At 39.4% G+C, this 15,150-nt stretch overlaps 1 protein-coding gene across 2 annotated transcripts in view; it reads left to right on the top strand.

Moving 5' to 3' along the window:
- The window catches only part of SFXN1 (sideroflexin 1), a 31,295-nt gene extending 24,279 nt beyond the window's left edge, over positions 1 to 7,016 (top strand). For both annotated transcript variants that reach the window (XM_069972146.1, XM_069972138.1), the window contains exons 5-11: positions 488 to 563; positions 2,018 to 2,103; positions 3,586 to 3,713; positions 4,036 to 4,085; positions 4,174 to 4,223; positions 4,404 to 4,451; positions 5,402 to 7,016. In XM_069972146.1, the coding sequence (XP_069828247.1) occupies positions 488 to 563; positions 2,018 to 2,103; positions 3,586 to 3,713; positions 4,036 to 4,085; positions 4,174 to 4,223; positions 4,404 to 4,451; positions 5,402 to 5,498 (535 nt within the window). In that variant the 3' untranslated portion in view covers positions 5,499 to 7,016. The remainder of the gene's footprint in view (positions 1 to 487; positions 564 to 2,017; positions 2,104 to 3,585; positions 3,714 to 4,035; positions 4,086 to 4,173; positions 4,224 to 4,403; positions 4,452 to 5,401) is intronic.
- Positions 7,017 to 15,150: the final 8,134 nt, after the last annotated feature.

Here is a 15,150-nt window from a genome sequence, read left to right as displayed (position 1 = left end):
ATGATTGGACAACGGGGATGGTAACAAGAAGAAAAACCTCATACCTGCGCCACTTTTCAATACTGCCCAGCGGAAATGTCCTGGTGACATCTACACTGCAACGCAGCACTCAATCAGTGGCCTCACTGGTCATGTGAGTCACAGCAAATGCAATGTATGACCAGGTCCTTTGCTTCTGCCAGGCAGTCTGGTGTAAAGGCATCTTGGGACTGTGTGGAGGGTAAATTTCTTTTTTATCTCCTGCCCGACCTGCTGTCTGTTGTGTGTTTTTTTTTTAAGGGTTGGAAAACTCCTTTAAACTTTTAAGTGTGATTTTAAAAGTATTCCAGGATTAAGTTTGATTCACAGTTGCACTGTATCCATCTATTTTTAACATAGTGCCTTTATAATCTAAATATCACCTTCACTTTTCATCAGTGACATTTGTTGACATGGTTTCATGTCTTTCCTGTGCATTTGCAAACACTTTTACCTCTTGTTGTTTTAGCCAACTGGGAACAGCTTATGTTTCTGCCACCACAGGTGCTGTTGCCACAGCTCTAGGACTTAATGCACTAACCAAGGTACTTCATGTGTTTCTGCTTGTATTGTGCCTTAAATGACTCTCCATACTAATAATCATTTTTATCACCGCTCACTTTTAACATTTCACATCCAGCAGGTGATGCCTTACAAACGTAAAAATGGGTAATGACCTCTATTTAACTTTTGCCGTGCTGTATTGTGTATTGAGAAATCCAATGGAGCGATCCAAGGATTCATAGCCGGCTACATGTATGAAGTTTGATTGTAGAGTACCCAGTTCATCTTATATTGTTTATTTTAAAGAATGCAGTCAATTTTACATAGATCTGATTTATAGTTATTATGTGATTCATGTGTTCTCCATTCTGTAGTATGAAGTAGAAGAGGATTTGCCTTATTTCATAAAAGGGTTTTCTTATCACACTATGAAATGGCATAATGGTAGGATTTGCCATCATCGATTTGTTAATGCAGGTCCAGCCCAGTGGCACTCGGTACAGCGCTTGGTTGATCAGTCAACAGTTGGGTCCACACCAGTCAGTTATGGAATATCCTAGTAATATTTACCTTGGGAGAAGAATTTTCGATTAGAATATTTAAAGTGTACCTACATTTTTTGATAACTTTTAATATGTCATTGTGAATGATGTTCCCCTATATTTTAACTAAGCTTTCCTTGGACAGCCAAGTGTGCAGAGTAAGATCACCATGGCAGTCTCTCTGTATCTGTTCTGAGACTCTCATGGCATCCATTCTTTATGCAAGAGCCAAGCAGGTTTCTGACAAGTTTAGGTACACTTAACCATAGTAATTGTTTCTACTTCATATGGAAAGATGACCAGGCATTCAGGAGAGACAAGCGTAGGGTCTTGATTCTTTGTTGCATGAAGTATGGGCCACTTTTTTTTCATTCATTGAGGCAGTACCTTCCTGTCTTTATAAAATTATTTTTGAAGAAATGACTGTTCACTTCTTCTTGTATCCTCAAGCTTTGCTTTATGCTGTGTTGGTTCACAATGTGACTTATGTGTCTTAAAGAGGAACTGTCCCCTGGCACATTGCTGTGAAACAGTTTCATATCGATGATGGCATAGAAAGTAATGGTACCTTTAGGTCCGTGGCTGCAGTACTTGCAAACAATCACAAAGGCATTGACAAACCCTGGGTTTCATTGTTTCTCTCCTCTCCATTGCACCAGCTCTCCACCCCTCCAGTAATTATTGACAGGTGGAGATTCCAGTGCAGGCACTCTTTATTAGAATTGCAGCAGGGCAGTAAGTCAAAATCTATAGGAACAGTGCCTGCATTAAATTTCTGCCACTGCCTGTCCATCATAGCTCAAGGGGCGGAGAGGGGGACTCTTTACACGGCTAGACAATAAGACTACCTAACGGTATATTAATAGAGGATCATGAAAAAGAAGTTTAAAGGACTTTAATTTTACATGTGACAGAAGACAGTAGCTAATGAGCTATTTCTGGCATTTCTTCAGCATGTTTCACCACTAATAGGAAGATTTGTCCCCTTCGCTGCTGTTGCTGCTGCTAACTGTATCAACATCCCATTAATGAGACAAAGGTAAGATATAGCATGTTTCAATCATATGTAAATATTCAGTTAGGTTGTTGTAAGGCATTCAAAGATGCTTCAATGGTCCATATGTTCCTTTAGGTATAAGCGGCTTCTACCTACGGTCAGCCCAGAGGAAAACAGATTAAGGCCAGGTTCACACAATGTAAAATATGGCTGCATTTGGATAAATACAGCCTGAAATAAAGAACATCATTATTTCAGGCCGTATTAATCCAAATACCGCCGTTTTTTAACCTCATTTTTACGTTGTGTGAACTAGGCCTAAGGCTGGGCTCACACTATGTAAAAACAAAGGGCGTATTTCCTAACAAGGGCTATTTACATAGTGTGAACCTAGCACAAAGGGTTGTCTCTTCTGGAACACCAATTTTCATATTTCAACTAGAATACAGTTCTATGGGGGGGCATACTCACTTGTATGGGGGGGGGCATACTCACTTTCTGAATTTAGAAATAAAGAAGAACACATGATGGGTGCTGCAGGTTTTGCTGCTTTTTACCTAAAAACTATTTTTTTGCTTGCAACTTTAATCATAACTTGTATGATTTGTTATTTAAATGGGTTCCACTGCAAGTACATGTCATTTAAAAGGGCCTTAGGGCTTATTTCCATTTTTTGTATTAGAGAACCTACAGATGAGGAAGCCCTGTAGTGGAGTCTTCTCCCGCCTGGGATCATGAATTAATATAATGCCGGCAGAAGGGAATCATATTAATACATTATTCCAGGCGGGAAAAGACTCCACTATGGGGCTTCCCTCTTTGTAGGTTCCGTGTTATGTGGAACATGGGAATAAGCCCTAAGGTCCTTAGCATGGTGTGTCTGATGCTAGTAGTATCCATTGTATGACTTATCCAGCACTGCTTTATGGTTTCCTTTATAAACTGAAGCACAATGCAGTTGTGAATATTAGCCTAGCACATGGTTCCAGTATGAAGTCTGGCAAAAAAATTTATTAAAGTATTGTACCATTGCCCTTCAGGAGTTATACAAATCCCCAATATACACTTATTAAGGGAAATGCCTATAAAGTGTTTTTCCCCTGCACTTACTACTGCATCAAGGCTTCACTTCCTGGATAAAATGTAGATGTCACGTCCCAACTCCCAGGGCTGTGCAGGCTGTGCAGGCTGTGGCTGCTGGAGAGGATGATGGCAGAGGGATGCTCAATGTCCCTCCAGTGCCCTGTGTCCCTCAGTGTCCCCCTACCATCATCCTCTCCAGCAGCCACAGCCTGCACAGCTCTGGGAGTTGGGTCGTGACATCACCATTTTATCCAGGAAGTGAAGCCTTGATGCAATAGTAAGTGCAGGGGTAAAAGCACTTAATAAGTGTTTCTCGTAATAAGAGTATATTGGTTATTTGCATAACTTTTGAGGGGCAATACAATACTTTAATAAAAAATTTTGCCGGACTTCTCCTTTTTATTTATATCTTTTAATTTATTTCTTGTTTGCGTGTCACAGGGAATTAAAACATGGCATTCCAGTCACAGATGAGAATGGAAACCGAATTGGAGAATCTGCCAATGCTGCTAAACAAGCTATCACTCAGGTGGTCATCTCTAGGATCCTAATGGCTGCTCCAGGCATGGGTGCGTATGTCACAAACACTCCTAATAATGTAAATAACCTGTTTTCTGCTCCATACACAGGGAAGTTGCTGAAAAGTGTCAGGGAACCTGTATTATGTGCACAGTGCATGCAGATGGTAGGCAGCATTGGTGGTCTGGTGGTCCAGCATTAGACAGTAGAGCAGGAAGAGATGTCACAGAGGGGGCTATTGCTTCGGCAACTTCTGTACAGCTATGTAACATGCAGCAGCAATAGTTGTTGCTGTCTGTGGAATTATAGATCTTTAGTGTAGAAAGCAAATATCCAAGGATTGTTACTTGATATATTTTTATTCATTTACAGCAATTCCTCCATTTATAATGAACAGCTTGGAAAAGAAGGCTTTCCTTAAGGTAATAGCAGGTTATCTGAACATACAGATTTCAAATTTGTCAGCTTTCATGTCTCACACATGTTTGCAATTTTTTTTTTTATGTTTAGCGCTTTCCCTGGATGAATGCCCCCATACAAGTAGGATTAGTTGGATTCTGGTAAGTGTTTGTTGTGTTTTCATCTTATAAAGGCCTCTATTGTATAAACTTAATAGGGAATGGGAGGGACAGGGTGACAGCTAGAGAATTCAGACTATAAAATTGTGCCTTGAGTTTTGCCATTATGTAAATATCATGATCTTAAGGTTATGTTTTTTTCCTCAATTTTTTTTTTTTTAGCTTGGTTTTTGCAACACCACTTTGCTGTGCATTATTTCCCCAGAAGAGGTAAGAGTCATTATAAACTTGTTCAGCTTCTTTTTGGAATTGCCTAAATAAGCTTTATTACTTTACATTTTTCATTTCACTAATACTATGCTTACACATAGTATCTAAGCTGTCATATTTGATGGGAAGAATAACCCTGAATACAGTGGTTTTTCTTCCTGACCAAAAGATGGAAAACAACATTGACCCCACTGAAAGGAAACATGGGTTTCACATGGTTTCTTTATAAACAGGAACCAAGGCACATATGTGAATAGAACCTTTCAATGGCTTTCAAATGCTAGAAAAAACGTGTCTGCTTTCTGACAAAAACAGCTCACACCTGTCTTCATTGGATCAAAGCTAAGGGTGCCTTTACACAGAGAGATTTAGCTGACAGATTTTTGAAGCCAATGCCAGGAATGGATTTGAAAAGTGGATAGATCCCACTCTTTCCTTTATGACCTGTTCTCTGTTTCTAGTCTGTTCCTGGCTTTGGCTTCAAAGAGCTGTCAGAAAAATCTCTCTGTGTAAATGCACCATAAAACACCAATTCAATACACATAACCACAGCTAGGTGTCCACTAATTACACAAAATTTTCAATTCATCAAAGTTATTAAAGTTCTTTGGTATGTAAACTTTATTGGATTTATTCACCTAAACAGAACAATAGATACGCTGGGATATAAAATGGAAGTTGTTAATGAAACTATTTGCAAGCTGTCATCATAAGCATATAAAGGCCTCTTGCACAATGCAAACCTGTGTGCATGGCCCCTTTAATCCAGGCATGGGATTCTTCCCTATAAGCAATCCCCTACGTGTTCTTTAACTTACTATTTTTATTTCTTCATTTCTGCACATGATCATTTTGTTGCAAGATTCAGCTGTTGATCCAACTTCATTGTCTCAGTGAGTCTCAAAGGTTACACTTACCTTGTTAATCAATGATTTGTCTTCTTCACACAGCTCAATGTCTGTATCCCGACTAGAGCCTGAACTGCAAGCACAAATTAAAGAGAACAGTCCGGGCCTGGAGAGAGTCTACTTCAATAAAGGGTTATAATCCTCACCACCCTCCTACCCTCAAGGCCATGCGTGTTCACAAAATGTATGTTGTTGAACTCCTAGGAGAAAGGAAGCAAGTCCTAACCCTTTTCAAGGATGAACACAAAGTACTTTTTATAGGTTTTTACTTTTTATTTTAAATAAGAATTATTTGACCATACAGTACATTATTTTTACATTTTAAAAGGGGTGTACATCTTACATATATTAAACATGTATGAAGATGAATACATATTATCAGAAGAACCTAGGAATTTAAGCAAAGCAGTTACTTTAAAATATTTTTTTTTTATCATAAATCACAAAGTTTTAAAGATTTTTTTTTTCTTTGGCAAAAACAGCATCATATATGTCAGTGAGCTATATCTGATATTGCAACTCAGTCCTGTTTTACTTAATTGGGAAATGGGCCACAATACCAGATATCCCCTCATGGTGCTTGACTAACCCTTTAGTATTTATACTCGCACCCATTCTTCAGATAGAATGTGGAGAGGCACAATGCATGCTGGGCGACATCAACCAGAGACCTAACTGCACAAGTCCTATTTATTAGACATGGCCTTAGGGATGTAACTTACCAGAAGTCATGCCGGCTGGCTTGGCCTGAAATGCATCTCTTCACAGAATTTTGAAAAATGTAGGGATGGGTAGGGGGAGTTCAGTTAACATATAAAAGGACAGATTCAGCATTTACCTACTCATTATTGCACATATCCATTGTTGTTTACATCGGTATAGATTTTACTTCTTGTAAGCCACTGACTGACCTGCCAACAGTGTAAAGGAACATTAGTAGATTTGCCTTCTAATATGAGTCTATGTACCTCTGTTACATAATTGCCAACTGTGAATCTTTATTCTGACTGCCAAAGGTCCCTTACCTGTGACCCATACATGAGCCTAGACTGCTAAGTGCATAGATCATTAAGCTTTTTGGCAAGAAGACACAATAAGTTTTCACTTTCTGCACAAATTACTCATGGTAATGTGCTATGGCACTTGGAGCTTGTGAATTTTCTCATTGAAGCAATTTAGGTGATAATTCTGTGCAGCTAAAATACGAAATTGACAGAATTTAGAAAAAGTGTTCTTGAAGGCTACAAATGCTTATTTTTTACATAAGGTACTTCAGTTTACATCATAGTGATGACAAGCATGGTCTTGCATCGTGGCCAAATACAAGTGGAGCAAGAAACGTTCTCTGATATGAAAGATGGCTGCACACATTGACCAAGAGGAGTTTTTGTTTATCTTCCTCAAACCCCATTGTCTCTCTTGCCCATATTTGCCGATTACCATTGGTCGTGAGCTAGTGACAATATTATAATGTTAAATATTATAATAGTTATGGCTTCACATCGATACTAAATATTCATTGCTTGCTTAAAGGTAACCTGTCACTAGTTTCATGCTGCCCAAACAGCAGTTCTCAGAGTCATTGGGGTGATTCCCAACAGCTCTTTATTAGATTCCATTCCATTGTGCTTACTCATAATAAATGTGATTTGGATAATCCTTGACTTAATGTGACATTTATTTAATACCCCATGAGCAAAAGGAGCAGAGCATCACTGCTGAATAATTATTGTGTGAACCTTCAGTGCCTAAGATCTAGTACCCAATGTGCTGCCTTTTTTTTTTTCTCCTGTGTGTACTGTTACATATATGTGCTCCAGGGCCATCTTACTGCCAAGTTTGTCATTTGTGTGCGGAAGCTTTGTGTTTTTTTTTTCTTTTACTAAAATATCTAAATGGATAGCACATAAATAGTTTTGTTTCTGATGCAAGTGCCCCTTTTCCAGCAGCCATTATCTGTTTTCTAGGTTCTAGGTGCTCCTTTTGTTAAGTAACCATTGATGTTTAGAGTTTTCCATACATATTATTTACAATGTAGCTGGGACCAAGAGAAGAAAAGCTGCTACTTACATAAGATACTACGGTACAAATTGTATATGTCTGATATAGGTTACAAAGAGATATCTAGAGAATGTTCTTTTGTGTTCTGTTGGATCCAAATGTGCTTCTCTTGCCAAGGGTTGCACAGCCAGCAGGTTTGGAAATCTAACCAAACCTGGATGACCGGTTACAATGCTTGTAATACCTGGTGGATACAGGTTGTGGACAGCATGAACCCAAAACATGAATATTCACATTAGAGGACATTTATCAAAATGGGCCCCTGGCATATGCCACAGAAAAGGGGCAGATTTGCCCCTTTTTCCTCTCATTCGCCAGCCGTGTCCCCCACTCACCTGATGAGGTGCGCCGGTAGATCAGTCTTGGAAACTGGGGACAGAGCTTTATTTAAGACTGGCATACTCTTACACCAATCCTGATAAATGTTCCCCATTATGATGATATATGGTAAGTGGAGACTTTTGTAGAATGAAATAAAAATATTGTAATATTTCTTTCTTTGCCATAGAAAATGGTTTGGGTTGTTATTCAGCATACCATTCATCTGCACCACTCCATGTAAAGATAGATGAATAGTAGAAAGGGGGAATAAACAGTTTCTGGTTTGTGGCTTAACACACCTTGCTTATACAAATATACCTAATAATTTGTTGGCTGCTACTCTCTTGCTAGATATATTTTAAGGGTGCCCTGCCTTTACAAACCAGAAACTTTATAAAATTGGCGGTGCCTGGTCCCGAGTGATTTTCCTTTCGCACAGGAATCCACTACTGGGTGTTATGGATGATGTCAGGTCCTGCTGCTTGCTAATGATATCAGTAGGCAAGTTGCACTTGCAAATGCTGTTACTTCAGTGCAGTGAGACTCTATTGTGAGTTAGGGGACAGAGGTTCTATGTTACTGATCTATCACTTGCTGCTCCTAGATAGGACTCAGGGCAGAGCTAATGCAATGTAAAGAGACTCAGCCACCCCCACCCCACCAGGTCAGGTCTCTGCAAAGCCAGAAAAATAATGGGAAATCAAGGCTGAATTAGGGTCTCAAAAACCCCTAAATAGCACATAAACTTAAACAATTATATAGAAGGCACACACATGAGCATCTGCATTATTCTCTTAAAAAAGATTGAGTGCTTCTTAACATTACAGGGATATGCAGTAGATATTTTTTCAAAGTATAGAGAAGGATTATTACATGCTCTGTGTCTTAAGGATAAATAAAATGTGCCTCAACAGATTTCAGCAACATCTAACAATCTATGCGTTTTTAGGACTTCCAAGTACGATACAGGGTATATTTAATATGTATTGAAGTGCCATATTTTTTTTTTTTGTAAAATATATATTCTACCTTAAGTGCATAGGCCTCCCTAATAAGAACGCTGTCGTTTCTTCAGCTGCCAATATTCCCAGTATCATTCTTTAGAGCCGCACTATCTTTACATTCCCTCCCAGAATTTGTTTCCTCTTTGAAAATTGGACCTTGCTGAAATGGTTCATCTTAGTAAATAAGTGACAGTATGATGTCCAAGATATTGCGGTTGGGATTTGTTAACCTCCCTGGCAGTATCCACCCAGTAATGTGTTGGTGCTTTGTATGGACAAACAAGACGTCTGGGAAAAGATGGGGGGATTAGTTATAGATCTTGTATTTTTACTTATTACGTTCATTAACTGAAGGCTGCATTATAAATTCTAGAACCTTGTTTTGTGATATTGCATCTTGTGAGTTGTGCTATAAACATAGTAAATAAATACTTATAGGTGAGGATGAAGAAAAACTAGAAACCTTGAATGAATGTATCTTGAGTCTTTTCTTGAAGCGTTGTGTGAAGAACATATAACCATTTCAGGTGCCATTTGTTTAAAGAAAACATTTACAGATCTGAAGCTTTTGTCATCTCTGAATAGTCCTAATGTGCTAAAATCCAACCTCTCTCTGTTTCCAATTATTCTGTTTTAAGTCTCAAAAAGGTTGGTAACCCAGTGTATGATAGGTGTTACAGTTGAAAGGCTTTACCATAAAATTATTGATGGATGACTGCCAATACATAACATTTCCACTGTATATAAGGAGTCAACACCATCTACTATACTGCACTTGGGAACCCAGTGTCCTGTGCTGTTTAACGTATAACTCAGGGTTTAAGCCATTAATGCAATGCAATATATCCAAGGTTGAATTAGTACCACCAGTAAATTTGCTGCTTGGACTGCCCCCATGTGTTAACCAATGTTTCCAAATATAACAGTTACCAGGGCATCATTTAGGAACACCCGCTCTATGCTAGATCCTTGCTGTTTGCCTGTTTTTTCAGTAGACATGATAAGTGTGGTTTATAGAAGTCTTTACTTCAAAGGCTAGCTCCAAATAAACATGGTCAATGAAAAGCATAATGGTTGACGTACATAAAGGAGTTATCCAGGATTAGATAAAGCACAGCTACTTTCTTGCCAAACCAACACCAACCTTGTTCAGTTCAGCTCCATTAACCTTTATGGAACTAAGCTGCAGAACCACACCCAAACTGAGTACAAGAGTTTTTTTTTTTTTTTTTTTTTTTAAAGCCTGACAGCCACTTAAAAAGAAATCTGTCAATAAACCACAGTCAGCATGAAGTCCTGACATACTTGCTTGGTAGGGGTCACTCACTGGTCCGCACAATACTGTCCGTGTGCGGACAGTATTCTGTGGACCAGACCTTGGAGCATCCGCATTCTTGCTTTGTTAGTACAGTAGCGAAAATATTTAAACAGTTTCGGAGCTCCCAGCATCATTATGAATGATAATGCTGTTAGCTCCGGAGTCCGGTCAGTATTTTGCAGACGTGTAAATGACCCCTTACTAACGGCTATATTTTACATTATGCATGGTGGTTCAGACCAAGTAGTGTTAATGTACCTGCAGAGTCAAGGATCATGCATATGAGCATATTACAACTCCATAGAACAGCACACATAGTATGGGGTCATAAAGCCTAAGTCAATTATTCTGTGCAGGTATTGTTGCTTTTGGCAAACTCTACATGAAACTGAAGGTTGAAGACCTGCTCATACTAGAAAAAAGAGAGAATCCAGTGCTTTCCAAAATACCGTATATAGTTTTTGGATGGAGATGTTGAATGGATTTATATAAATTATACCCTAAGGGTATATTCACACGAACGGGCTCGCAGCGAGATTCTCGCTGCGAGCCCGGCAGGTCCTGGCAGTTCCCATACACTAAATACTTGCTGCGGTCTAAACGACCGCAGCGAGTATGTAATTATACCGCCCTTAACCCCTTCTGCTCCCGCCCGGCTCCCCCGCTGTAAGCATACTTTACCTGTCCTTGCTGCACGGGTCCGGCGTCCTGCTCTCCTGTCCGGCCAATTAGTGTGTTGCCCAGCCGCAGCCACTGATTGGCCGGGCGGGAGAGCAGGATGCTGGACCCGTGCAGCAAGGACAGGTAAAGTATGCTTACAGCGGGGGAGCCTGGCGGGAGCAGAAGGGGTTAAGGGCGGTATAATTACATACTCGCTGCGGTCGTTTAGACCGCAGCAAGTATGTAGTGTATGGGAACTGCCAGGACCTGCCGGGCTCGCAGCGAGAATCTCGCTGCGAGCCCGTTCGTGTGAATATACCCTAAAGGATTTGTTTCTGATTAGAAAATACACGGTTTTGTCCCCAGGTATAGTACCATTCTTCTCCATAGACTGTAGCTTGTGATGCAGGTTGGTCCTATTTCATTCAATGATTGTGTTTTTGAAAATAAATATACATCTCCTTTAAGGATTTTAGTCCACGAGAGCTGATTTTTGGAAATAGTTATTGCTTGTTCTTAGCTGTGGGATATATTGATAAGTAATTTATGTATTATCTCTGTATTGAAAAGCTCCCTCATTCACTACTGTGATGCCATACATGACTATTTTGGGTATTGCATTGTGATATATTAGGAATTTGGTGTGCTATTTGCAGTAACTTTTCACATGGCAAAAGCTACTGATAACATAGGTCTCGCTCCTGTGACCTGCTATGAATTTAAGGTAAAGCATTGTGCAGCAGTGTGATTCTCTTCATTGCTATTAATCAAATCAAACAAATGGGATGTCCCTGCCAACCAGGGAAGGGAGCACAGTGCTGCGCATGTTTCCTGGCTGTCCAGGAGGATGGCAGTGGGTCTCAGGAGGGAGACCCGGTGTGATCAGTAACTTTTGACATGTCTGAGGATGTGTCAGAAGTTACTGCAAATAAAAGTAATGTTTTAAATAACTGTGTGTGCATTTGTTATTTCTTTTTTAATTTCTGTAAAACCATGAGACTCCATTAATCTTTGCCAACATCTTTATAGTGCACACCATGTTTTTTCTTTGAACCAAAGAACATTAACTTTGAAACCATCATACCCAAAGCTTCAGTCGTTTAATGTTTTTATGAATTGTATTCATTTTTGTATTATAATAAAAGAACAAACTGGAAACATAACTCATGTAATTGTAAAATATTCTAGAGGGAGAAAACTCCAAGTAATGTGCAATAAAATCCAGAACTAGGATATAATGACTTTGTCTGCACTGCAGTGTTATCTATACAATGTTAAGACAGTGAACAACTGCATTTTATGTTGCGTATTGGTAGTAAGAAACTCTTAGCAATCTCATAAATGTTCTTAAATCTTAGTTTAACTAGTTGAAATAAAATAAACAAAGACTGGAGAAAAACTACCTGTGTGTTTTGTCTGTTATTTAAAGGGTTTCTCAACAGCTAATTCTATCGCTAAGAGATGGGGGCCAATGCATGGAGCTGTCTGGCTCCAGCTCAGTTAACTGTGTATGTGGGCATCATGCTGTGCGAAAAAGCCAGTTGGCAGAGGTGCTGGGTATCGGAGATTGAGGGCCTATCCATAAATGTGAATGCAGTCTGAAACAAAAAGCTACAACATCCAAAATGGCCAAAGTGTCAGGTGTGAAATTTGACATAATGCCTATGTATACCTTTTACAAAAAATGATCTTTATAAAGATGAATTTCACTGTAAGATCTATTTACACCAAAATCTACAGATTTTTAAATGGTTTTAAATGAATAAATCTTGTTGCCTATTTGTTTTATAAAATGGGTACCAGTCAAAATAAAAATGTATTGAAATATCAATCTTGACCACTAGATGGAGATATTAAAGGTCTTACAGGTATTCCTAACGTAAAAACGCACATACTACTGGTACTTTTGATCCTTGTAACACAGATATGGCTAATCGCAGGGAAGAGTCAAAACATTACCTCAAACCAAACTGGAAGCCTTACCTCTAACCGAGTCTGTCAGCTATGGAAAGCAACTGCATTCTCACTTGTTTACCAACCCACTGGTGCTCTCTGATAGACAACTGTATGTGTCCGAAAGGGAATCTGACAGCTATAATTCAGATTCCAAACTGCTGACATTAAGGGGCCTCTTACATGTGTTAAATCATTCAAATTCAAGCAATTAATCTTGTAGTGTAAACACGGCAACAAGCAAACAAAGAAAAATTAACAACTAACATTGTAATTAACAACTATCATTGTAATCGTACCGACTTGAGGAATATAGATAACGTCAATTGTACTACCAAAGGTAGACACCGTATAAACACACACACCCCCCAATAAAAAATATTGCTTTTTGTTTTCATTTCCATAGCGCACACAATTTTTTTTCAAAGTGCAATTAATGCCACAGAGAAAGGAGAAAGAAGGGTAAAGAATGCAGGTGAGGGGGGGGGGGGGGGAACGTATGAGGGTGGTGCCTCTGTGTCCATGAGGAGTAACTTAAACAGTTCGGCGCACAATAAAATAATGGGATATAGAAACAAGCAATAGCTTTCAGAGTGATATAGGAATAGCTAATGGATAGCAGGGTGCTGGTTGGGCATTGTGGTCAGTGGCCTCAAAGTGGGTGGGTTAAGCAATTGTGGCTAAGCGGGTCAATTGAAACAAAATGAAAATAGGGGTGGGCGCCCCACAAAATGAGTGAAATAATCTGGTTGGTGGTGGGGACTCTTGGCAGGGGTCCGTAGTTGCAGCATAAGTATGTAAGTCTCGGGAGATCTGACTCTCAGCCCTTGTGGCACATGTGGGTATGGGAGTTGGAAAGCTCGGTAGTTGGAAGACCCAGCAGGTGGAGCGGATAAGGTCCCTAAGTGGCATGCGTGTGAGGGGCACCCACAAAAATAAGAGTGTGGGCATGACCGCTTACTTTGTTGGATGAATGTGGATTGAAAGGTGTTGGGGGCCGGTTGGTGCACTGCTCCAGCTAGTGCAATAGATTACTCATCTGTGTCATTTCTTTTGAGCAGTGTTTAGTAGGTAATGCCATAGATTGTTGAGACCGAATGCGGCTTGTAGTGGTAGGTTTTAGATGTATAGGGACTAGAAAATATTTATGGACAAGGTAGAAGCAGTGTCTTTCGCAAGGGGCTAAATTTTAGCGGGTCCAATGTAAGCAGTATTAGATGACCTTGGAAGCATTCTCAGGGATACTCCCTCTTGAAATTTGGTATAATGTAATTCTTAGATCTATCCCTCTGTTTGGAATAATTAAAAGTTTTCTTCTCGATCCTATGCGATTTTAAACATGAATAAATAATAAAAATAAATAAATAATAAAATATCAATGAAATGTTCAGGTGGGCAATTATGGGTGCGCCATTTATCAAAAAGAGTATGAGATTCCTTGTGAAGCTCTATGTCCATGCTGTCTACTTACAGGAAAAGATTTAGATCAACTATGACTTAGAGATTCCATACCTAAAAAAGTACCCTCTTAATCACGTCAGCCGTGAAGTGAATCGTAAGTACCAAAGAGGCAGAATGAATACTGTGCAAGAGGAGCTCTATGGGATCTATCTGCAGTCACTGCTCCCAATATAGTTTCACATGTCAACATTAAGGCTCCTCTGTGCATACTGAATAAGCAGAGGGAAAGTTGCTGCCAGGCTCCTTTGGTGGTGGCTTACCTTCCAAGCAACAAAAAGATTAAACGTTTTTGGTAAAGATTTGGTAGGCCACCATGCACGTTAATTTGTCGACTATTTCAACCAATTCATAGCTAAGAATAGTTAGCTTAACACAACCACTTCACTAGGTAGCCAAAGTAATCTAACTTGAATTGGCTCTTTTGGGCATCTTGTAAATTATCACTTCATGACCCACAAATGTAATGAGTTTGTTTTAGCTTGGGTGGGTGCTGCTAGTGCTTTTTTATCCTTGTATAATCCTTGTAACATCATACTGATGGATTGGTAAGGACAGCAGAGCTATCCATACTACACTAGTTTCATGAATACATTGCAAGCAATGCAGAGATCTAACATGTCACAACCAATACAGCTATAGCTGTCATGGTGAGCATGAATGGAACAGACGTGTGTGGTAATCATTACTGCAGAACACAACCATGTGATGCATAGTGTATATTGTCCATAGATATTATGAAGAAGGGTCTAAAGTAATTGAAGTGTGTTGAGATGATCCCAGCGGAAACAAATCCCCTAGGTTGCAATGGATTGGATTTAGGGCTAAACTGAGGACACAGAGAGATTATTTGACAGATTATTGAAGCCAAAGACAGGAATGGATTTGAGAGGAGGAGAAATTTCAGTCGTTCCTTTATGACCTGTTCTCTGTTTAAAATCTGTTCCTGGTTTTGGCTTAAAAAATGTCAGATAATCTGTCAAATAATCTCTCTTTAAACTGACCCTAACTGATCC

This window comes from Dendropsophus ebraccatus, chromosome 1, assembly GCF_027789765.1.
Source record: "Dendropsophus ebraccatus isolate aDenEbr1 chromosome 1, aDenEbr1.pat, whole genome shotgun sequence".
Taxonomy (NCBI): Eukaryota; Metazoa; Chordata; class Amphibia; order Anura; family Hylidae; genus Dendropsophus; species Dendropsophus ebraccatus.
The sequence above is the reverse complement of the archived record's forward strand: the minus strand, read 5'-3'. Positions and strand labels throughout refer to the sequence as shown.